The sequence below is a fragment of the Callospermophilus lateralis genome, chromosome 12, assembly GCF_048772815.1.
Source record: "Callospermophilus lateralis isolate mCalLat2 chromosome 12, mCalLat2.hap1, whole genome shotgun sequence".
Lineage (NCBI taxonomy): Eukaryota > Metazoa > Chordata > Mammalia > Rodentia > Sciuridae > Callospermophilus > Callospermophilus lateralis.
In genome coordinates, this window is record NC_135316.1 from 30,956,048 (window position 1) to 30,982,497 (window position 26,450).

General features: G+C 34.3%; 1 protein-coding gene across 1 annotated transcript in view; it reads right to left on the minus strand.

Annotated features, from left to right (window-relative positions):
- LOC143411831 (phospholipid-transporting ATPase IB-like) overlaps positions 1–26,450 on the minus strand; it is a 178,694-nt gene that overhangs the window by 58,058 nt on the left and 94,186 nt on the right. The window contains exons 23-26 of the mRNA XM_076872702.2: positions 26,158–26,222; positions 16,465–16,637; positions 14,137–14,320; positions 9,143–9,253 (exon numbers count right to left, since the gene is read on the minus strand). Of these exons, the coding sequence (XP_076728817.2) occupies positions 9,143–9,253; positions 14,137–14,320; positions 16,465–16,637; positions 26,158–26,222 (533 nt within the window). The remainder of the gene's footprint in view (positions 1–9,142; positions 9,254–14,136; positions 14,321–16,464; positions 16,638–26,157; positions 26,223–26,450) is intronic.

Here is a 26,450-nt window from a genome sequence, read left to right on the forward strand (position 1 = left end):
ATTATACATCAACAAGACAAAACAATCATAAATATTTATTCCCCAAACAGTGAAGCATCTATGTACATCAGACAAGCCCTTCTCAATTTCAAGAACCAAACAGGCCACAACACAACAATACTGGGTGACGTTAACACATGTCTCTCACTATTGAATAGATCCTCAAAACAGATAAACAAACAAAAAACTATAGAACTAAATCATACAATCAATAATTTAGACTTAACAGACATAAATAGAATATTTCATCCATCAATGAGCAAATATACTTTCTTCTCAGCAGCACATGGATCCTTCTCTAAAATAGATCATATCTTATGCCACAAACCAACTCTTAGCAAATACAAAAAAAAAAAACCCATATAGAGATATTACTCTGCATTCTATCAGATCATAATGGAATGAAATTAGAAATCAATGATAGAATAAAATGTAGAAGGTACTCTAACACCTGGAGACTAAATAATACTCTATTGAATAAAGAATGATGTTAAGAAACCATGAACAGAACTTCCAAGAATTATGGGATAACATAAAAAGACCAAATTTGAGATATATAAGGACAGATGAAGGCATGGAGAGAGAAACCAAAGTAATACACAATATTTCCAATGAAATAAAATCAGGAAATTTCCCAAATCTAAAGAATGAGATGGAAAAATCAAATACAGGAGGCTTACAGGATCCCAAATATACAAAACTATAACAGACCCACACCAAGACACATTATTATAAAAATGCCTCCCCTATAGAATAAGATAGAATTTTAAAGGCTGCCAGAGAAAAACAACAAATCACATTTTACAGAAACCAATCCAGATCTCAACAGATTTCTCAAACCAAACCCAAAAAGCTAGGAGGTATTCAAACAATATAAACCAAACTCTGAAAGAAAATGGATGCCATCCAAGAATACTATGTTCAGCAAAATTAAGCTTCAGAATTGACAACGAAATAAAACCCTTCCATAATAAAAAAAAAAAGCTACAAGAATTCACAACTAGAAAGCCTGCAGTATAAAACATACTCAATAAAATATTCCATGGAGAAGGAATAAAAAATACAGTGAAAACCAGCTAAGGGAGGAACTACACTAGAAGAATAGTCAATCAAAGGAGAAACTAATTCAAATTAAAAACCAGAAATAAATTACACTGTGTGGGAATAAAAATCATTTCTCAACAATAATATTGAATATAAATGGCCTAAACTCATCAATCAAAAGACTGGCAGATTGGATTTAAAAACAGGACCCAGCGATATGTTATCTCCAAGAGACTCACTTCATAGGCAAAGATGTCCACAAACTGAAGTTAAAAGGATGAGGAAAAAGTATCATCCACATGGATCTCATAAACAAGCAGGGATTTCTATTCTCATATCAGATAAAGTGGAGTTTAAGCCAAAGTTAATCAGAAGAGATAAAGAAGGTCATTTCATACTACTTAAGGGAATCATTATATCAACAAGACGTAACAATTTTAAATATTTATGCCCTAAACAATGGAGCATCTATGTACATCAAACAAATCTGTCTCAATTTCAAGAATCAAATAGGCCACAACACAATAATACTTGAACACACCTCTCCATCATTGGATAGATCCTCCAAGCAAAATCTAAATAAAGAAGTTACCAAACTAAAAAATACAATTAATAATTTGGATCTAACAGATATATTTAGCAACACAACATATCAAAATCTCTGAGACATTATGAAGGCAATGCTATGAGGAAAGTTCATTGTATTGAGCTCATTCATTAAAAGAATAGAAAGACACCCAATAAATGACCTAACATTACATCTCAAAGCCTAGAGAAAAACCAAAAGAACAAATCAACACAAAAAGCAGTAGAAGACAGGAAATTCTTAAAATCAGAGCCAAAATAATGAAATTGGAACAAAACAAAACAAAATTCAAAAAAATCAATGAAACAAAAAGTTGGTTCTTTAAAAAAATTAACAATATTGATAAATCCTTAGCTAACCTAATGAAGAGAAAGAGAAAAAACTATAATTACTAATATTCATGATGAAAAAGGAAACACTAGCATAGACACTGCTGAAATATAGATGATAATCAGAAACCATTTTGGAAATTTATATTCCAATAAAATAGAAAATTTTGAAGACACAAATTTCTAGAGACATATGACCTACTCATATTGAAACAAAATGACATAGAATATTTAAACATAAATTTCAAACTACGAAATTAAAGATGCCATCAAAAGCCTACTAACAAAGAAAGCCCAGGACAAGATGGATTCTCAGCAGAGTTTACCAGGACCTTCAAAGAAGATCTGATACCAATCTTCCTGAAATTATTCCATGAAATAGAAAAATAGGGAAACTTTCCAAACCCATTCTATGAAGCCAGTATTACTCTGGTGGTACAATCAAAGATATGTCAGGGAAAGAAAATTTCAGACCAATATACCTAATGAGTACTGATGCAAAAATAATTAATAAAATACTGGCAAATCACACACAAAAACATATTAAAGAGATAGTGCACCATAATCAAGTGGGGGTCATTCCAGGGATGCAAGTTTGTTTCAACATGCAGAAATCAATCAATGTAATTCACATCAATAGACTTAAAGACAAGAATCACATGATTATCTCAACAGATACAGAAAAATCATTTGACAAAATTAAGCATCCATTTATACTCATAACACTAGAAAAACTAGTGAGAGTAGGAACATACCTGAACATTGTAAAAGCTGTATATGCCAAACCCCAGGACAACATCATTCTAAATTGATTTAATTCTAATTCCTTTAAAACAGGAACAACTCAGGATGCCCTCTTTCGCCACTTCTAGTCCAAATATTCCTTGAAACTTTAGCCAGAGTAATTAGGCAAAAGAAAGAAATTTTAGGGATAAGAATAGGAAAAGAAGAACTCAAAATATCCCTATTTGCTGATGACATGATTCTATATTTAGAAGACCCAAAACTCCACCAGAAAACTAGAACTCATAAACAAATTCAGCAAAGTATCAGGATATAAAATTAACATCCCCAAATTAATTGAGTTCCTGTATACCAATTATGTTTTATTCTTTAAAGTATATGAAAAAATGCAGCTAAATATATGTAAAACTGGGAAAGCCAGAGTCTAGCTAGAGGTAACTCAAATTTGATGAATTGGAAGAAAATTTTTCAAGTGGTGCTGGCTTGCCAAGTGCCTCAGATTCCCTCAGAGAATAATTTATAAAAAAACTGATCAACGTTCCTAGTGCTTTTTTTCTTCTTGGAAAGGGAAACTTATTCACTGTACTTGTCACTTGATTGCCAAAAATGCAATAACAGTATAAGCAAAATCATCAGTGAAATATTATCATGTCAAATCTATCAATGTATCAAAAGAATTATGTACTATAACAAAGTAGATTTTACTCCAGGGATTCAAAGCTGGTCTGATATTTAAAAACTAATCCACATAACTACATATGCTCAATTTAAATAAGATCATATTATTTGATACAGAAAAAAAATTGACAAAATGCAACAAAATTTTATTATAAAGATGCTCAGCAATCTAGGAACAGTGTGATTTTATCAATTTGATAGAGGATATCTACAAAAAAAAACAAACAAAAACAACAATACAGCTAATACAATATTAAATAATGAGAAATAAGATGTCCTCCTTATGATCAGGGCAAGGATGTCCCCTCACACTAATCTTATGTAAGATAGTTGAATACAATTATAAAGGAAGAAATACAGTGTCCCTCTTTACAGATGACAGACTAACTGGATAAAATTAAAAAGAATACAGAAAAAATTTAAGTATACACTTGTGACAAATATGTGAATTCTACAAGATCTCAGGATGCAAGATCAATATAAAATCTAAACACATTTATATATAGTAGCAATGAACACATGGACACTGACATTAGAAACCCAAAGCCATTAATAATTGCACCAAAGAAAATGAAATACAGTTGTCTCTCTATGGTTGGCTGAACCCAAGGATATGGACCCCCCCAAGGGAGGACCAATTGTATTTAAGTATAATGTGAAAAAGCATGTATAGGATTTATATACAGAAAAATACAAAATTTTGATAAAAGAAACCAAAAGAAGGCTAAAATAAATGAAGAATCAGTCTCTGTTCATGGATTTGAAGCTAAACAGAGTAAAGATATGAATGCTCCCCAAACTGATATATAGGTTTAACCCAATTACTATCAAAATTCCACCAAGGTTTTTTTGTGGACATAGATATACTTATTTTAAAATTGAAGAGGTAAACACAGTTTTGCTAACACAATTTAAAAAAACAAAAATAAAGTGAGAGAAATCACTCTACCCAATGTTAAAGCTGACTACAGGGTATCAGCACAGAGATATTCATGTTCATCAACAGGTCAGATTAGAGAATCCATAAAGAGATCTACACAAATATGCTGAGCCAGTTTTTAAGTTTTTATTTTTTAATGTAGTAATATTGTGAAGAGGGCACCTTGGGGTTCTCTCCTCAAATGAATGTCTTTGAAGTGAATTCACACTTTTGCACCTTTCAGCCTGCAATGGGTGGGGTTTCCTGATTCCTGAAATATAGTTGAAATATCTTTCCTATTGTCCTGGTGCCAAGCACTTGGCTTCTTTTTAATGCCACTCATCTCTACATGCTGCTTTGCTGCATCTTTAAACACACTCCTTTTCTTGCAAACTGTGAATTTTTTAAATCTTTCCATTCTGACTTTTGCCCCTAATTTTCACTGTAAATATCCATCCTGTAGCCTGAACTCTGTGTTGCCTTAACTTGTCTGTCACCTTTAAATTGGTCCTCTTACAAAGTCTCAGGGCATGGACCAAAAAAAAAAAAATCAAAATTCTTTGCCACATGTAATATGGACAGCCTCTAATTCAATTCCCAATACAATCCTCATTCCTATCTGAAACCTACTCGTCCTGGCCTTTATTGTCTGCATTTCTATCAAGAGTTTGGTCTTTTGAGCCCTTACCAGAATTGTCCATTAAACTTTCCTTACAGCACTCTAGACTTCTCTACCTTTCCCCTCAAACTTCCAAACTCCTTATGCAAATCAACTGCAAAGGCTTTTCCACATTTTCTAAGATGCAGTCACAGCAATGGCCGTATTTTTCAGTACCAAATTTTTGTGTTAGCGTTCTGTCACTGTGACAAAAATACCTTAGATGATCAAGTTAAAGTGATTTCTTTTTTGTTTGTTACTGGGGATTGGACCAAAGGGCACTTTACCCCTGAGTTGCATGCCCAATCCTTTTTATCTTATTTTTTTAAGTTTTGACAGGGTCTTACTAAATTGCCAAGGTTGGCCTCAAACTTGCAATCCTCCTGCTTCAGTCTCCTGAACTGTTGAAATTATAGGCATGCATCATTGTGCCCAGTGATAATCAAATAAAGGAGAGAAAAAGATCGATTTCATTCATGGTTTCTGAGGTTTCAGCTTGTCTTTGTGCTTTGGACCTGTGGCGTCACAGTATATCACAGTGAGGACCTGACAGAGTCCCGCTCATCTTGATATACCTACTCTAGTTATCTCATTAGATCAGAAGTCAGCTTGTCACAAGTTATGAAGGATTCATTTCTGTTTTCTGTAAAAATATCAGGATGTCTGTATGGCCTGGCCATTAGTTGATGTTGTAAAGCTGATTGGAATGCCTGCCCGTGCCCTGAACTCACCCATGTCCAGTTTTCCCTGACCATATAACAACCCTTTCCTAAACCTTAGTGACGCCTCATAAATTCTGGCCTTCCCTGGCCGGATAATGACCCTCTCTGAGGGCCCAGATGGGATTGTTACCTTAATTTCCTTTTTGAATTGTTCAATGTTAGTGTATAGAAACACAGCTGATTTTTGTATTTTGACTTTGTATTTTGCAACTTTGCTGAATTCATTTATTAGTTCTAATATTTTGAGTGAAATATTTAGGTTTTCTACATACACAAGCATATTATATGTTAATAGAGATAATTTTACTTCTTTTTAAATATTTGAATGCATTTTGTTTCCTTTTCTTGCCTAATTGCTCAAGTTAGAACTTCCAATACTATGTTGAATAGAAGCAGTTAGCATGGGCATCCTTGTCTTGGTTCTGATCTTAGAAGGTTTTCGGTGTTTTACCATTGACTACAATGTTAGCTGGGGGATTTTTACATATGGCCTTTATTATTCTGAGGTAGTTTCTTTCTCTTCCTAATTTGTTAAGTGTTTTGTCATATAAAGGGTGTTGATTGTGTTGAAATGCTTTTTCAGCATCAACTGAAATAATCATGTGATTTTCCATCCTTAATTATGTTAATGTAGGTTGATTATTTGCATGTGGAAACATTCTTGCATTCCAGAAATAAATCTGTTGGGGAAGGCCAGTTAGGCTTGTTTGAAGAGGCTTCCAGCAGGTTATGTTATGTTTTATGTTATGTTTTTATCATGTAGCCAAGGCCACAATTAGTGTGTAGTCAAGGTCAGAAACACTCTGATTCAGTGTGCATACTTAAGGTCACAAACACTCTGATTCAGTGTGGATACTCAAGGTCACAAACATTTGCTTGTGAGCATGTGCGCACTGGTGTAAGCTGTTGGCAGTGTGCCTTCTTTGTTTAGACTGTATTCAAAAATGGGCTAAATGGAACTGATGGGAGCAAAATGGAACTGGATGGGGTCTAAAGCTGAAACTGGCTGAGGCTGTTTCCACCTCTGAATAAAGGCTGACTCAACCATGTCTTGCATCTTCTTTCACCTGCCAGGATTCCAAATCTGTTTCCTGGGTCTGAGCCCTTGCATAACAAAATCTCTCTGGTTTTAGAATAGGATCAATTTAATATGCTCTTGAATTTGAGTTGTAAGTATTTTGTTTATGATTTTTACATTAACATTCATCAAGAACATTGGTCTATAGTTTTCTTGTAGTTTGTTTTGTCTTGCTCTTAGAGTAATTCTGACCTTGTAGAATGAGTCCTCTTCAACTTTTAGATAAGCTGAGAAAATGATGTTACCTCTTTGAGTGATTGAAAGAACTTTTTAGTGAAGCTATCTACTGCTGCACTTTGTTGGGGGGCATTAATTATTGAGTCAATCTCTCCTTATTACTTGTAAGTCTCTTCATATTTTTTCTGTTTCTCTATTATTTGCCCTGACAAAGGTGCAAAAGTGATTTAATTGAGGAGGGAGAGCCTTTTCATCAAATGTCACTAAAACAATTGGACATCCATAGGCAAAAGAAAGACAAGCAAATCCTCACATCTTATACTGCAAATGGACCATGAAATTAAATATGACATACAAAGCTTTTAAAAAATATATACAGGAAAACATTTGGAACCTAAAGCTAGAAAAAAACTTTTTTTTGACATGATACTACAAGATACTACAAGCATACAAGGAAAAATTGGATAAACTGGACCTAATCAAAATTAAAAATGTTTGTTCTGTGAAAGACCCTGTTAAGACAATGAGGTAACAAGTTGCAGACTGAAAGAAAATACTTGCAAATTACATACCTGGCAAAGAAATAATAATTAGAATATGTGAAAAAGTTTCAAAAAAGTAAAACAACAACAACAACAAAAAAACAACCCTAATGATATAATTATAAAATGGACAAAAGATATGGGGACACATTTCCAAAATATATACATAAATGGCAAATAAATACATAAAAGATATTCAGCATCAATAGCCAGTAAGAAAATCTAATTTTAATCTAAAATAGATATTTCTACACATCAAAATGGTTAAAAAAGACATAGTAATGATATCTTAGACTGGTAAATATCTGGAGAAACAGGATAATTGTTTCATTATTGGTAGAAATTTAAGATGGTAAAGCTACTCTGGAAAATAGTTTGGAAGTTTCTTGCAAAATTGCATGCACTTACCATATGACTCAATACTTGTGCACTTCTCACATAAACCTAAACACAAATGTTCACACAAATTTAATTTTCATTAGCACCAAACTAAAAACAAATGTTTTTCCACATGTCCATGGTAAATAAATTGTGTAAGTATAATACACCAATAAAAAAACAACAAACTACTAAAAATAAAAAAGAATAAACTACTGATGCACACAATGACTTGGATCAATCTGAAGGGAATTATACTGAGTAAAAAAAAAAATCTCATCTGAAAAGATGACATATTATTTGGTTGAAATTTTATAGAACATTGTAAAATTAGAGAATAGATTAGCCATTGCCAGGGGTTAGAGATGGGTAGGGATGTAAAAAGGTAGCATGCAGAAGATCCCCCTGTGGTGATGTAAGGTTATGTATCTTGATATATCTTGATTACTATAGTGGGTGGTTACATGAATCTACACATGGATAAAAGTGCAAGGACACAGTGCACATATTCATGCACATATCAATGCATCTAAAATTGATGACATCTGCACAAGCTCTGTGGTGGTAAGACTGAAAATTCCAGGCTCATTCCTATCCTTTAGTGGAAGGAAGCACAGAGATATCTGGTATGTTTAACCACTGGAAGAATCTAGAGCTAACAGACCAAACTGTGTTTGGGTGAGTAGGTGTCTAGTGTCTGTCATCATGATATTATATAAGATGTTTAATTGACACTTTTTACTTAGTCACTTCTATAGGCAAAAACTTGAAGCAGGATTTTGTTAACAGCACTGTTAAATAAAATCTGTAGGGATCCAAGGATTTAGAACAGGCACCTGAACTGGGCCCAGCAGTCCAAACCAGAATAGAGTTGAATCACAATACCTGAGCTTTGGTTGGTTGCAGGAGGAATTGTAGACAATTAACTAATTAAGCTGTAAGCAATTAATTAGTTAAGTTGTAACCCATTCACTGATTATTCAAGGTGTTGTTAATTAAGTTGTTTTCTAGGTCTCAGAATTCTGTTTTTCATCAATGCTATCACATCACATTGTTGGTTAGAATTCTCATAACTTGCTCTAGTTCTGGGGGTTAATCAAGAATCAGAACGTATTCAAGAAACATTTTTTTTTGTCTTGATTTGCTCAAGTAAACTACTAAATTTAGTTATAAGGAATTTTCTTTTGATAGTATTTTAATATGAAAAAAATTTTAATTACCAAGTCTAAATCACAGAAAAGACCTAATTCCTTGAAGAAAGAAAATGAAATGCATCTCCTTTCTTACCCCAATAATGTATAGCACTACATTCTTGTAGAAAGAATACAATATGCATTTGGTCACTCGAAAATAGTTCCAAGTTCCATGAACCAACAGAAGCTTCTCCAAGTATCTAAACTGAAAAGAAACAATAGTCAACAAAACAAAAGTTCAAATGGAACTACCATTTAGTGTGAAAACCCACAAAGTATTATGTTCCCAGTATTTCATAATTTAGCAGTTCCCCCTTTAGCAAATGTAATATAGAAGAGGAGAGAATGAACATTAGTCCTAAAACAATCTGACATGGCACTTGGCTATATGACCTTTTTAAGAATTCTCTTGTTTCAACAATAACAACAAAAATAAACCATTAAATATCACTTTTTGTCCAGCAAATGGTGCTTTGTTATTAATCATAACAGGTATGGATTTTTTCAAAATAATATTTGTTTTTTGTGCCTGGGTCTTAACTAAATACACGTCTAGGATCTTAATCATAAGAATGAGTCAGAATTATTTAATCAAAAAAAACAACATCATATTGGAAACAGGAAACTCAGATTCAATCAATGAGTGTTTTGTCTGATCAGGTTGAAGTAATAATGTCTTATAGGAATCAGTTCCCTGTTTCCTATAATAAATAAAAGAAATATAAACAAAAAAATGTAACAAGGACAAAAGGGCAGGACTCTGGAACACTTCTTTTTGCTTTTCATCCAGTAGAAGACGTACTGGATCTATTCATTGCAATGTAAGCTGCATACGGACATGAGTTAGCTTTCTATTGCTGTGACCAAATACCTGAGACAATCAACTTGTACAGAGAAAAGATCTGTTTTGCCTCATGGTTTTAGTGGTTTTGGACCACAGTCAGTTGGCACCTTTTATTTGGGCCTGTGATGAGGCAGCATATCATGGTGAGAGTATGTGAAGATGGAAATTGTTCACCACATGGTGGTCAGAAGGCAAAGACAAAGAAATGAAGGCATGGGGTTCCCAATATTCCCTTCAAGGACCTGTTCCCAAAGAACTAACTTTCTCCCACAAGGCCCCACTTCCTAGAGGCTTCACTCCTTCCCAATAGTGCCACAGGCTGGGGACCAAACCTTTAACACCTGGGCCTTTGGGAAACATATCTAAACCTTAGGAGGGCAGGACTCATCGTTTACTTTGTTCATTGACCAATCCAGCACACCTAGAAACATACCCAGAATGTGGCAGGGTCTCAATAAACATGTTTTAAATGAATGTATATTCACGAGTTATTCTACAAAATGAGGCAATTCATGGTAATTTAGTTAAGTCCTTAATTTAAACAGTGACTTCAAAGTGACAGAAGTTGGTACATATACCAAAACAAAGATTAACAGTGGAACATGAAAGGGCAGGATAGGGAGGGAGATATTTGATCATAAGATGCATAACTATACCAAAAATAAGTAAATTTGAAAAAAACATTTGAAACCCAGAACCAGATAGTAAACTTGAGTCACTATACACAACATTTCTATTCCTATCAGTTTTTAGTTTTTGCAATGATTTATCTCCAGGGGTGAAAAAAAATTCTAAATCAAAGTTCTCTATTTATTAGGATAGTTTTAAAATAGTAAGACATTTGGGGAGGAAATATCAAATAATGAATTCTCATCAGAGAGTTTTAAACAGAATATTATACTGATGTGCTCTGGGCAGGGGAAAGTTGTACCCAAGAGGTCATAAGGCAAAATGATGGTTGGTTGTTGACCTATCACTGAAACTCAGATAAGGGTAAAATGAAGATAGGGCAGAAATAGACAAATTTCCACCACAATACTGGGGATAAGCATCATTCTGGGGGAAAGTAGTATCACACATTATGGTAGCACTATTCTTTCTAGTTCCAATGTAAGATGCTGTTGCTTAAAGTAAGGTGGGAAAGCAAATTTATGTGACTTAAAGTGCTTTCATAAATCTGAAATAACTTTTCAGTAGGGGCCAAAGCATGAATCAAACCAATACACTGCATTAGGGACTGCTTGGTGTGTCAACTTTGGGGTATGCAGAAGGAAGAAAAGAAAGCCTAAAAAGTCGTACTGTCTGCCTAACCACAAATGCAGCTGTGATGAGGGAGTCCAGAACAAAGGTAAAAGGGGATTCAGATGGCAGGAGCTCGAGAGAGTAAAGTGCCCTGCGTGAGGACAAATGATGGTCTCCTAGAACAAAAGTTCACAAAATCCTACCTCCCTTCTGGATTTTTTTTTAACTCCAAAGAGAACAACCTCATAATTTTAAATCCCATTAAGACTTTGGTTTTAAAAGGAAAGGCTGTAGTCTCTTTCTTAGACATAATAAGAAAATGGCAAACAACTATTCCTTTAAGACTCCAGGGTAGCTGATCCCTGACAGTATTGTTAACAATTCAAGGCTATATCATATATAATTGCTGAGACTATGAGAAGCATGTGTCTCAATGGTAGTTGGTGCTTAAGGAAAAGATATGAGGGAGTTTGGTGCAACCATTTCCTGTCTATAGACAGATGCTATGATCATAAGCAAATAGCATGCTTCTCAACTCAGACCTCCTAACACACAGGAGCCACAGTTTACCTCTCTATACAACAGCACATTTAATCCATGCATATGTAGGTTAGAACTGATCTGATTCAAATATGGACCTCTAAGAATGTTTGCTGTACCGCTGGGGACATAGCTTGGTGGTAAAGTGTATGCTTCACTTATGCAAGGCCCTGGGTTTGATAACAAGCACCATATTAAATCCATAAAAAAAAGGAGGAGAAAAGTATGATGTCACCATTTTAGCTTCAGGTATCTACTAACCTGTGAGTGGATTAAAAAATCATATAGCTTCTCAGAGAGAGGCTATAAGAACAACTGCCCCAAATAAGGATAACCTACCCAGAGTCCTATGGGTATTCCTAGGGAGATTTTCAAAGATTACATGAAGCTTCTGAATTCAGCAAGACTGAAAAGTGTTGCTGCTAATTGGTCGAATCTGATGAAAATATTATAGTCGTTAAAAGTCAATATTAAATTATTAAATAAAAATTGCATCCTTCAAAAGTCAAAATACTAAAGTGTAAAAACAGGAAAATGTTTTTGTTAAGTAGTAAAGGATATTGTGTGGTGCTATCTCTATGATTCTGGTGAATGTTAGCCCATAGTTTTAATTGGTTCTATGCCTCTAGTCTCCATAATCGTGAGGTTGGCTGCTTCCATATGAAAACATCAATCAAGAAATGGCTATTGCTATGGTTTAGATGTTGTCTGATCTCCAAGGATCCATGTGTTGAAAGTTTTGTCCCCAGGGTAGCAATATTGGCACCTGGTGTGGGGCCTTCAAGATGTGGAGCCTAAGGGGAGGTATGTAGGTGATTGGGCCCTTGCCCTCAGAAGAAATTAAGGCAATTGTCATGGGACCCTTTGGGAGCTCACTTGAGAGGCTTATTATAAAGGCCTGAGCTTGGCCTCAGCCAGGCTTCTTTGGCTTTTTGTACCAAGATGTAATCAAGTGTTCCCACATATGCTTCTACCATTGCCATCCACCATGATGTTAGACAGCTAGAGGGTCCTCACTAGAAGTCAGCCAATGTAGGCACCATTTCCTTGAATTTCCTAAACAGAGCTAAATAAACCTTTTTCTTCATAGTAGCCTGCCTTAGGTAATTTTTTATAGCAGCAAAAACTTGACACATACAGACATTAAAGGGAATTTCCTTTAACAAGATTGTGATTATTCTGCCTGGGGAATTTGGAATATCACTTAGATGATACTGCTTTATAAATCAATAAAAGATAACAATGTTTTGGTGAGCAAACTTGCTTGTTCCCAGTTTCAGGGTCATTGGCCAAATAATGGCCACTTCACCCAGGAATTCAGCTATTGATCCCTATGTTAAAAAATACAGAGTTATTTACAACTGGTCCCTATGTAAAAAATGCAGTTATAAATCATGAGTATACACTGTTCTTAAATATCTACTTTTGGAAATAATTTGGCATTTTCTTACAAAACAAAACATTTATAACACAATCCAGAAATCCCACTCCTTGATATATACTCAAAGGAATTGAAAACTTGTGTTCATCCATGCAAAAATTCACAAATGGATATTTATGGACACTTTAAGTCCAATGGCCAAAAGTTGAAATAAACCAAGATGAATTTTAGTCGGGGAATGGATAAACAAATTGGCAATCTAGAATATGAAATATTATTTGGTGCTAAAAATAAATAAGCTGTTTAATAATGAAAAGACATAGGGGGAAATTACATGCATATCAAGCATAAGAAGTCAGTCAAAAAGGCTATTATGCTGCATTATTCCAAATACATAACATTCTGGAAAACTATGGTAATAGAAAATGATCAGTAGTAGTCAGGAGTTGGATGGGTGGAAGAATAAAGTGATAAAGCACAGAGGATTTTTAGGGAAACTACTCTGTATGATATTATAATGGTGAATACCTATCATTTTACATTTATTCAAATCCATAGAACATACAACATCAAGAATGAACCATAATGTAAACTTTGGACTTTTGGCGATTAAGATACATGGATGTAGGATTACAGTTGTAACAGCTATACCACTCTGAGCGTGGGGTTGTTGACAGTGCATGGGAAATCTCTGTACCTTCTCAGTTTTTCTGTGAATCCAAAGCTGCTTTAAACAATATTTTTTTTTAAAAAAAACTGCCAATAAAAAAGGAAATTAAGAGATTGTATGTCTTTAATAACTCTTTGTCACAAGATACCACAAAGCAAAATACACATTTTGAGGAGACTGAGGATTTAGAGATTATATTAACAGGACTATAAATTCTTAGTGGCATTAGTTTGACCCATCTGCATAGCTGAATCAATGAAACTCCAAAGTGTATAAGGACAAAAACTTTAAGAACTCCAAATGTGTGGTAATTTTTCTTACGAGGCAGCTTAGAGAGGTTAGGTACACCTCAGGGGCAGATGGAAACTCATCAACATCTCCCATGCCCAGCTGGTGTCCCACAGCACTGACCTGAGCAATGGAGTAATCTGAGTTGTTGGTGGCCTGCATGCCCTCATTCCCACTGATCCCCACTCCCACATGGGCCATCCGGATCATCCCCACATCGTTGGCACCATCCCCAACAGCAAGAGTGATGGCCTCTTCATGCTTCTTAACCAAGTCCACTATTTCAGCTTTCTGGAGGGGAGATAGCCTGAAAAAGAAGATAGACAGAACCACTTTTAAAAGTTGTGTTTAGGTTCATTTTACTTCACACTATTCTAAAAGTTTTTACAAAAAAGTCAACAATAATCAGCACATAACTACATTTAAATGGAAGATACTAGTAAGTTTTCCAATTCTTTTTTAAAATATTTTTTTTAGTTATACATGGACACAGTATCTTTATTATTTATTTTTATATGGTGCTGAGGATTGAACCCAGTGCCTCACACGTGTGAGGCAGGTGCTCTGCCACTGAGCCACAACCCCAACTTAAGTCAATAAAACCACCTAAAGCTATGTTCCATGTGCAGGCACAAGTTTTCCAATTCTTTAATGAAACTTTTTTCATATGCAAAAATGTTCCCACCACTCCCACCAATAAATAAATAAATAAATAACATAGTAACTTCTTCAACATTACAGAATAAATTCTTATCATTTCCTAGTTTACATGCAGAGAGATCACCCCTCCCTCTTGTGTGACTCTAACCTGCATATTAATTTACGTTAGCTATCTACATGAGAGAAAGACAATGTTGGTTGTACCAACATTGATGTCATTCCATCCATTAAATGGTCTTTGCATTCATATCTGGCAAAGTTTGTCTTGTCATTTTATTGACTGAAACAGCATAAAATTCCCATAGTGGTCCCATTCAGGAAAACCGAAATAAGGATTGGGGGGAATTTATGCAAGATAGTAAGGGCATAGAAAAAACAATCTCAGTTTTTCCTAATCTGTACTAACACACAACACTGAATGCTTCTGAGCATTAATGAGCAGACCAAATGTGACTCTTCTGGTTTGGATGTGGGGTGTCCCCCAGAAGCTCATGTGTGAGATAATGCAAGAAGGTTTAGAAGAGAATGATTGGGCCATAGCCTTAGCCTAATCAATGAATTAATCCCTGATGGGATTAACCAAATGGTAACTGGAGGCAGGAGGGGTGTGGCTGGAGGAGGTAGGAATTGGGGCCTGGCTTTGGGGTATATACTTTGTATCTAGCAAGTGGAGTCTCTCTTTCTTTGCTTTCTGATCACCATGTGAGCTGCTGCCCTCTGCCACACTCTTCCACCATGATGTCCTGCCTCACCTCGAGCTCTAAGGAATGGAGCCTGCTATCTATGGATTGAGACCTCTAAAACTGTGAATTACCAAATAAACTTTCCTCCTCTACAGTTGTTCTGGTCCGATCTTTTAGTCACAGCAGTGAAATGGCTAACTAATACAGTGACCAAATGTGGTTGGGGGTATTTCTCCACATACCAAGCAACCAATCAGTTCTCCAGTGGACATCAACAGGGTGTCATCAAATACAATTCAATTCTGAAGCTATCATCCTGGATGTAGTGTCAGATGCTACAGGTTAGGGGCTCAGTGCCCAAAACCACCCTCACCCTACTTCTAACAAATGTTCCACAACCTCCTCCACAGGTTTGACTCATTTGCTAGAGTGGCTTCAGAACTCAGGGAAGTTTTTACTAACACTTTTTTGTTATTGCTGTTGTTGTTTATTGCAAAGGGTGCCGATGAAGAGATGCATGAAGAGAGGGTATGAAGCTTCCATGCTTTCTCCCACCCTCCAGGCACCTCTACATTTTGGCTATCTGGAAACTTTCTAAAGCTAGCACTTTGGATGCCTATAGGAATCTACATTATGTTGCATAATTGATTATTGGCCATTGGTGATCAATTTAAACTTATGCCCCTTTTGCTCCCAAGAGGTGAGGGATAGGGTTGAAAAGTTCCAAATCTTTAATCCTGTTTTGGTCTTTCTTATGATCTCTTCCTGTCCTGAAGCTATCTAGAGTTTCCAACCACCAGACATCTTGTTAGTATGCAAAAGAAATTCTGTGACTTTTGTTATTATAGCAGATTTCTTCCAACTTATCATTCATTAATAAGCAATTTACATTTGAAAAAATTTTAACTGCTTTCCTGTAAATCTTAATCCTGACAATTAGAATTCAATACAGACTTTTGCATTTCTGTTTGAGAATGCATTTTCCCAATAAGAAATGTTGTCTCTGAAGAAATTTACATTTTCAGTTCTATATTTTCTTCATATACTGTACTGTTAATACAGTAGTAAGTACAACAGAGAAAAAGATGAAGAATGAATATATTCTTACCTACAACATAATACTGCTCTACATGAAAGGGCCAAATCTAGGAACTTCTTCTGAATTTCAAACCTTAAGGCATACTTCAATGTTTCACCATCAATAATTAGGGCCAAGTCGTTCTCTTTACCTAATAAGTTTCCAAGATCTCCACAGTTATGGTTAATTGCTTGTTGTGTTGCCTAAAACAGGAGGAAAACATAACTTTGTATTTCTCATATAAACAAAAAGGCATCTGAATCAAGATGGAGGTTTGAGGTACATTTGTTGTTGTTGTTGGGACACAGCCTTCATTTTATTTATTTTTATGTGGTGCTGAGGATAGAACTCAGCACCTCGCACATGCTAGGCGAGTGCTCTACCACTGAGCCACAACCCCAGCCCCAGTGGTACATGTTTACTTTATTCTATGCTTCAAAAAATTTCACTGATGGGGTGGGGATGTGGCTTACTGGTGAGCATCTTCTCTGAGTGTATAAGGTTCTAGGTTCAATCCCCAACACGAAAAAGAAAAAAAAAATGAGATGAAAAAGTAAATAAATATCATGAAAAGATGCTTGATATAATTAACCATTAGGAAAATTCAAATTTAAAGCATAGCGGAGTACCACTTATACCTGCTTACATGGCTAGAATCGAAAATAATTAATAGTCCTTAGCAGAAAAAATGAAGCAGGTGGCATCACTATACCAGACCTTAAACTATACTACAGAGCAATAGCAACAAAAACAGCATGGTATTGGCAGCAAAATACACCAAAGTAGACCAATGGTAAAGAATAGAGGACACAGATACTACCCACAAAATTACAATTATCTTATATTAGACAAAGGTGCCAAAAACATACATTGGACAAAGGATAGCATCTTCAACAAATGGTGCTGGGAAAACTGGAAATCCATATGCAACAAAATGTGTGAGGCCTTGAGTTCCAACACCAGCACCACACACACACACACACACACACACACACACACACGTGTGCACACACATGTGTTCACACACATGAAAGGTAAATGAATAGTTAAGTGTACAAAAAATATTTATGGGTTGTATCTCCATTTTGTTTCTATGACTATTTAAAGTGAATGCCATAAAAGCACCATATTTAAAACGTCATTATTTAATTATTTCTCTTAATTATAATTTGCAGTCATATTTAGTGATCTATGGAAAGTAGACACACAGTTTTCTATGATCTCTGCTTTCCTTAAACATATGAATAGATGAAATTCTAACAATATGCCACATGGGAGAAAAGCCCAACTGATGTCAAGCACTAAAAACTGTAATGAAGTAACAGTTTTTTTCTCATCACTATTTTTCTCAAAAAGTCTTCCTAATTCATCATGCAAATAAAGTAACTGTGCTTCTTGTAATAAAAGAGTGGTTTATTAATAGTTGAATTACTAGGTCATTTATGTAAATAAGAAGGCCTAATAACATAGAATTCAATCACTTGAAAATTTTACTCCGCACCATGTAGGAACTATTACGTGTAATATAATCCATGTATTACTTTAAGCATTTCCACTTCTACTTTTTCCACACAGCTGACTATTTCTTCACTGTTTTCAAGAGACTGCAAATGTTCTGTCCCTGAAAAAGGATCTGACAAAACTGTTTTCCTTGACTTTAATAACTTGGCATGTTTCATTTGATTACTTAACTCAAAACTTGATGCAATTCTAATTATTATATTATCTTTAATCTAATTATCTTTAAACTAATTTTCTTTCATTCCTAAATTTTCTACTTGTTTCTCCCTACCAGTGCTTCTGCTGACAATGTTAATGAAAGTTAAGACAATTCTTCTAATACGGTTCATCTAGAATGTAGCTAACCTGAGTGATTTGCTGAAGTTAAATATGCAAAATTTAGTGACATGTTTTAAAAGTGATAGAGCTTTGCTAACTTGCAGCACATTATATGGAAAATTACATGTGTGCTTCCATTATGTAAAAAAAAAATCTGTCCACTATTAAATAATGATTATTTAGAAATGAGTTTTGAAAATAAAAAGGTTTAAAGTTTATAGAAACTTAGAAAAATTTAGAGAGATAAAGTACCAGAGTCATTGTATGAAACACAATCTTTAAGTGAAATAGTGCTTTCCAAAGTAAGATGCACCAGAGCAAGACTAGATTATAGAAAATTCTAATTCATATTAACTAATTATTGTTACTTATGCAATGGAAACCAAAATATTCTCAAACTTTGTAAACATGGATTTAAACATGTTTTAGTTTCCTTTGGTGTATATAATTTGGAGAAGTTAAAAACTATAATTCAGCCTTTATCTATTATTTAGTAATGGAGGGGGCTTTATAAATAATATAAGATTCCATTTCATATTATATTCTTAAGATCTTTCTAATATTATAAATTCTCCACACAAAATATATGCAAACTAAACTGGAAGATAAAGAAAAATGATAAAAGAGATATCACCACTATTCTATACTGTGAAGAGTTAAGATTTGAATTAAGTACTCCCTTAAACATAATGAGATATTTCCTTGTAAATGTTTATGCTGAATATTGAGATATAATAGGCAGTGAAACACACAAATTGAAAAGAACAATTAATGATTCTTTAAATATATATACACCTATCAAATTATCAACCAGATAAATATATAGAACATTTACAGGACTTTAGAAGGTTCTGCATGTAAACACCTGCACCTAGAAGTGACCACCTGTCTGATTTCTGAGTCTCTTGTTTTGTCTTCTCTGTTTGTGATCTACATGTAAATCAAATAATTAGAATGTACTTTTGTGTTTGGATTTCTTCATTCAACATACCCTTTTACAGATTCATCTGGGCTGCTATATAATATATTAACAATAGTTCTTTTTAATTGCTTTATGGTATTCCATTATACCAATCTGTCCCCTATTGACAGACACTGAAGTAGTTTGTAATTTGGTAAAATTGTTATACTTCAGTATTACAGCATCTGGAGCCACTGCAACACAGCATTCACAATGTTCATGATTCACTTTCAAATTACTCAACTTAAGAAGAAACAGGAGAAGCTCATCCTGCACTACGGGAAAAGGCAAGAAACAAATGCTAACTGTAAAATTAACACAGAAGTCATAGTTACCAGACACTTTAAAGAAGCCATCATAATTATGCTCATAGAGAATAAAAAACTGGAAATCTCAGCAAAGAAATAGAAAATGTAAGCTTTACAACTAAAAAATAGCTGGGATAAAAATAATCAACAAATGGGCTTACTGGCAAAATAGAAAGGACATGAGCCAGTGAACTTAAGGTAGACAAATAAAACTGTCCAATACAAATAGGAAAAGACAAAAGATAGGAAAAGATGGAAAGAGAAACAGGAATCTATGAGAAGAAAAAAAATCCCATGACTTACCTACAGGTAATTGGAAGTTCCAGAAAAATTAGTTCCAGAAATTTAGTGAAAACCATAAATTTAGAAATTTAATAAGCTTAGTGGAGTCCAAAAGAATAGTTAGGAAAAAAATGCCTGGGTATATCTCAAACTGGCTTAAACCAAACGACAAAGAGAAATATTTGAAAACAGAGAATAATACTCATTACATCAAGGGGAGTAACTACTACAATGATGCAGACTTTCTTCAGAGATCATAGAAGACAACTGAACAATAAATTTAAAGAGATAAAGTAAAAATTCAAACAAGAATTCTATACCCAGTGAAACTATTTTTTAAGGGTAAAGGGAAGTAAGGGCTGGAGTGTGTAGCTCAGTGGTAGACAGCTTGCCTATTATATCTAAGGCCCTGGGTTCAATCCCCAGCACTGCAAAACAAACAGACAAACAAACAAACAACAACACATTCTCAAGAGTGAATGGAAAGGCAGGTATTTCCAAATAAAGAAAAACTAAATACACTGTCAGCAGTCTACAAAAAATGCTAAATAAAATTCATCACCTGAGCCAAGTATGCTGTTGCACACCTATAATCCCAGCAGCTGGGGAGGCTGAGGCAGGAGGATCATAAGTTCAAAGCCAGCCTCAGCAATTTAGCAAGGCTCTAAGCAACTTTGTGAGACTTGTGTCAAAAAAAAAGGGGGGTAGGGTAGGGTTGGAGGTATAGCTCAGTGGTAAAGTGTTCCTGGGTTAAAACCCCAATTAAAAAAATAATAATTCATCACCTGAAAGGACATGATGCTAGGAAGCTTGGATCTTAAGGAATAAATGAAGAGCATCAGGAATCATAAATCTCTAAGTCAAGTATAATACACTACTTTATCTAATTTTTTTTCAAACATGTATAACCGCATAAGGCAAAAGTTGTGTTCATGATTTATGGGAATTATGGCATTTAGATAAATATAAATAAAACAATAACAAAAAGGTCAGTTAGCAATGTGCAATAAATTTATATGATTATAAGCTTTCTGCTTTTATATGAAGTGTCACTATATTAATTTTAACTATAACACGAAAAGGTAAGGATCTATGTTACAGTCTCTAAAGCAGCCATGAAGAGTAATAATGAAAAACATTTGACTAAAAGTTAATAGATGGGTAAAAATAGAATTCTAAAAGCTATTCAAATCAACTGCCACTTCTCCCAAAAAACATCGGGAAGAGAAGAACAGAGAAAGAGAAAGAGGGAAGACAAATAGAAAGCAAGCAATAACTTATTAGTACTAAATCTGATGCAATTAATAGTTACACTAATAACAGGTTATCTGTTATAAGTTAAGGGCAGTGATTGTCAGAACTTGAATCAAAAAAGTAAAATCAAAGTTCATGTTTCCATAATCAGATACATTTAACGCATTATATCCCAGTGTTCTATATGTAGGGCACTTATAAAAACTTAAATTGAGCAATAAGTTACCATAGGTGGTATATTTGTTGTTAAACTTAAGTTTGTTTGTTTGTTTGTTTTAGTTATAGATGGACACAATACCTTTTATTTTATTTATTTATTTTTATGTGGTGCTGAGGATCAAACCCAGTACCTCATACATGCAAGGCAAACACTCTGCCACTGAGCCACAATCCCAGCTCTGCAAAACTTAAGTTTTTACAGATGTCCTATATATGGTATGCTGGAACATCATAAACAGAACACAAAAAAGATAAGGTAAAGGTAAATATACAGAAAAATATAAATAGTGCAAACAGTAAGCATTGTAAAGTTTGAGTAGGTTGATTCATATCAAATACAATAGACAAAAAGCATTGCCTAAAACAAACAGGGATATATCATAAAAATAAAGGCCAATTTCTAAGGAAGATTTGACAATTATTATATATGTGACTAATAAAAACAAAATCCAAGAAATTCTAAAGATGCATAAAGCAATAACTGGCATAATTTAAAATAGAAATATTAAATTCAAAAATCACAGAAAGAGGGGCTGGGGGTGTAGCTAAGTTTTTTAAGAGTAAAAGGTTGAACGCTTGCCTCGCTTGCATGAGGCACTGGGTTCGATCCTCAGTGCCATAATAAATAAATAAATAAAATAAAGATATTGTACCCATCTACAACTAAAATTTTTAAAAAATCACAGAAAGATGAGCTTAGAGATGTAACTCTGTGGTAGAGTACCTTCTTAGCATGCATAAGGCCCTGATTTTAGTCCCCAGCACTACATGCACACACACACACACACACACACACACACACACAATCACGAAAAGAAATTTAAATGGTCTTCTCAAAAACTGACAGAATGGCTAGAAAAACAAGCAGTAAGGACACAGTTAATTACAACAGTTCTCTCAACCACCTTGACTTGATTGATATTTGCTATACACAATGACTAGAAAATACACATTACATTCAAGTGTACATGTTATGTTCACTGAGACAGATAATATAATGGATTACCAAACAAATTTCCGTGAATTTCAAAGAACTAAAAGCAACCAGAGTATTTGACTTTTATCTGAAATGAAATAAAATTAAAAGAAAGACATCTAGGAAAAATGACAATTTTGTGGAAATTAATTAGCACACTTTTAATAAGGCATAAGTAAAGAAGAAATAATAATAGAAATTGAGAAATAGTTTGAAATGATGGTAATGAAATTACAACATATCAATATTGGTGCAATACAAACAAAGCAATACTTAGAAGAAAATGATAGATTTAATGTTTGAATTTCTCAAAAACAGATGAAAAACAATGATGGAATCCTAAGATTCCATCTGGTGGAAGGCAGGATCCTAAAATTCTCACCTACAAATGTGCCCGTCCGGTATATGGTAATCCTCCCTTCTCCCTGATGGATATTTTCCAAGACCCCCAGTGGATCTTTTGGTCTTTTCCAAGACCCCCAGTAGTTGGTTAAAACCTTATACATACATATCTATAATAAAATTAAATTTATAAATCAAGTACAGTAAAAATTAATAAAAAATAACTAATAACAAAATAGAAAAACTACAATAATATACTATAAAAAATGCAAATATTGTTTCTCTCTATCTCTCTCTCATCAGAAAAATAAATATTGATGTTTTTGAACCCGAATTTACTACGGATAACTGAAACCACGGAAAGAAAAACTGTGGATATAGGTGAGACTACTATAATGCATTCCCCTTGAGTGTGAGTGGGCCGAACCTAATCAGGTGGGCCCTTTTAAAAAGAGTTTAAAAGTAAAGAGGCAAGAAGTCAGACATTTGCAGCTACAGCATATGTCCTTTTCTTGCCTTTAAGGAAAGGAACTGCTTTGCTGTGAAGAAGGCCACGTGCAAAGACTTGAGAGTGAACCTGCTGACAACAGTCCCTGACTGGCAGCAAGAGGATGGGACCTCAGTCACATAGCTACCAGTAAATTCTGTCAACCAACTGAGACAGCCTAAAAGTAGATCTTTTCTTGAAACTCCAAATGAAGATGTATGCTGCCTGACCAGTTGATTTCAGCCTTATTCTAGTAAGCTTTTCATCACTGTGACCAAAAGACCTGACAAGAAAATTTAGAGAATGGAAAGTTTATTTTGGCTCATGGTTTCAGAAATTCAGTCCATGGTTGGCTGACTCCATAACTCTGGGTCTAAGGTGAGGCAGAACATTGTGGTGAGAGGGTATGGTGGAAGAAAGAAGCTCAGGACATGACAGCTAGAAAGGAGAGAGAGAGAGAGAGAGAGCGCTCCTCTCACCAAAGATAAGACACTAATCTCAAAGGCACAATTGCAATGACTTACTTCCTCCACTACCTGATTAATTCATGTCAGTGGATTAATCCATGATTAGGTTATACCTCTCATGATTTAATCACTTTAGCTCTAAAAATTCTAGCATTTTCTTGCACATGAACTTTTGGGGAACATCACATATCTAAACCATAAAAGCCTTGTGAGACACTTGGCAGTGGAACTAGATAAAATATGCCAAATTCCTCACTCATGAAAACTGTAAGATAATAAATTTAAGATGCCTTAAGCTGCTAAATTAGTATTATTTTTTTAAATGCAGCAATCAAATAAATAAACTGTTCTAAAAATAGAGTACATTAACATTAACTGTGCAAAATTCAATGACATGAGTTAAAAGTGATAGAGCTTTGGTAACTTGTAGCACATTTTATGGAAAATTAAATGTGTGCTTCCATTATGTTAAAAAAAAGTATCCACCATTAAATAATGATTATTTAGAAATGAGGTTTGAAAATAAAAAAGTTTAAAGTTTATAGAAACTTAAGAAAAGTTTAGAGAGATAAAGTACCAGAGTCATTGTATGAAACACAATCTTTAAGTGAAATAGTGCTTTCCAAAGTAAGATGCACCAGAGCAAGACTAGTATTCTGTCATATAGCTCCTGAAACCCTTGGACTCTCCAGAGTGCTAAGACTGTCTTTTTGTACACTAATGAGATACCTGGTGGCAGGAGGCAGGAAGGTAGCATTAGAGGGGAGATGATCATCTGAAAGACCGAGGCATGATCAAGAGGGTTGGGACTCTCAGCACTGTCCTGACAACCTCTGGGGAGGGAAGAAAGGTTGATGGTTAAGTTGATGGCCAATGGCCAGTATTTAATCAAGCATCTATATGATGAAATTTCCACAAATACCTCCAAAAAATTGATTTCAGAGAGCTTTCAGGTAGTTGGACATCTGAGAGTTCCCAGAGAGTGATGCTACTGGGAGAGGGCATGGAACATTAAACATTCCTAGACAGATAAAACTTCAAGTTAAGGGTCTTAGCTTCTGTTCCTATTGCCAGATATATCATGTTCAGCTTTTAACAAGGCATTTTAGAAGGCTAGGAAGAAAACCCTCTGAGAGACAGAGCAAGCCGAAGAATCAGACTGAAATTAATGAAGATTCTGAAAATATCAGGCAGTGAATTTCAAACAACTATAATTAATATGCTAATAACTAATGAAAAAAGTTGAAAACATAAAATAACAGATGGGCAAAATAAGCAGAGAGAATTCTTTCTCTAAGAAAGAATAAGAAGGAAAGGCTAGAAATTAAAAGACACTGTAACAGAAATAAAGATTTTCTTTAACCAGCTCAACATTAAACAGGACACAGGCAAGGAAAGAATGACTAAGTTTGCATATATGTCAATGGAAATCCCCAAAACTGAAATACAAAGAGGAAAAATAAATGGAAAGAGAGGTAAAGAAACAAATAAGTATCCAAGAATTGTGAGATAATTTTTCAAAGTTGTAATACAGGTAATTGAAATAAAAAAGAACATAAAACAGAAGAGAAGAAAAGTGTAAGTAGTAATAGTCAAGAATTTTCCAAAGTTAATGGCAGACACAAAACCATAGACCAAGAAGTTCCGATAAATATCCAAAATATCCACACCTATTCTGTAACAAATCCACACTGCAGAGAACCAAAGATAAAAGAAAGTCTTGAAAGAAATTAGAAGGAAAAAATCTTATCTAAGGAAAAACAAACATAAGAATTATAACAGACTTCTCATCAGATGAGAGTGAAGTAAAGCATTTAAAGTATTGAATGAACAAGAATCACCAACCTAGAATTCTATGTCCAGTGAAATTATCCTTAAAAATGAAATAGAAATCAAGATTTTCTCAAACAAAAACTGAAGGAATTTATCACCAGCATATTTGCAATATGAGAAATATTTTAAAAGTTTTTCTACAGAAAAGAAAAATTATGTCAGAAAATTCAGAGCTACATTTGTTTTAAAAACTGTTAGAGAAGGAATAAATGAAGTCTACTTAAAATTATTCAAAAGTTAATTTAAGCACATTATATAGCAAAAAAAAATGTCTATCAGAAAATATCTGACTATAGAGATTTTAACTTTTAAGGGCAAGGATGTTTAATATTTCATTCCAAATTTATTTTATTCTTGCAATATAAATGTCATCTATTGACTCCAACTTCCAACAAAGATGGTTAGATACATGAATTTTTTTTTTATTTTTAAAATCAAGGATCTGAGTCTTGGATTTGTTGTGGCCTCAGGGTGGTGATAAAAGACCAGTCTCAAGCAAAGTAGGCCATATGTACTTAGCAGAAGGAAGAATAAGCAGGAATCAGAGATGACCTATAGCAAAAATCCAGTAGGATTTGTAGATTCTTGGAAAAAAATCTTGGGTAAAACCAGGACTTTCCAATGGAGTTCTTGGCTCTATTGTTAAAGGGAATGAAAGGCAATCTCAAGTAGATTTGGAGGAGGTAGATAAAACCCCTAGTAACAAATGGGTTGCATTCACATTACATATATATATATTTTAAAAAATCACTTACCTCAAATGAATTTGCATTCAAATAAATACGAGGTGTGGTACTTGATATCAGTTTGCAGGAAAATGCTACAAACAGAGAATAAAGATATATTTGAAGATCCAATGCCTTCAATGAGCATTGAAAACAAACCGTTTATATTCTTCCTTCATCATTCCCTCTGCTTCACAAGTATTTCAAAGCCTAATAATCTATCACAAAAACTAAGCAAGATGTTATAGAGGGGAAGGGAAATTAAAATATTGGTTCATTTTAGTGTTAACATTCAACTTACATAGAAATGATTTAGAAGATGA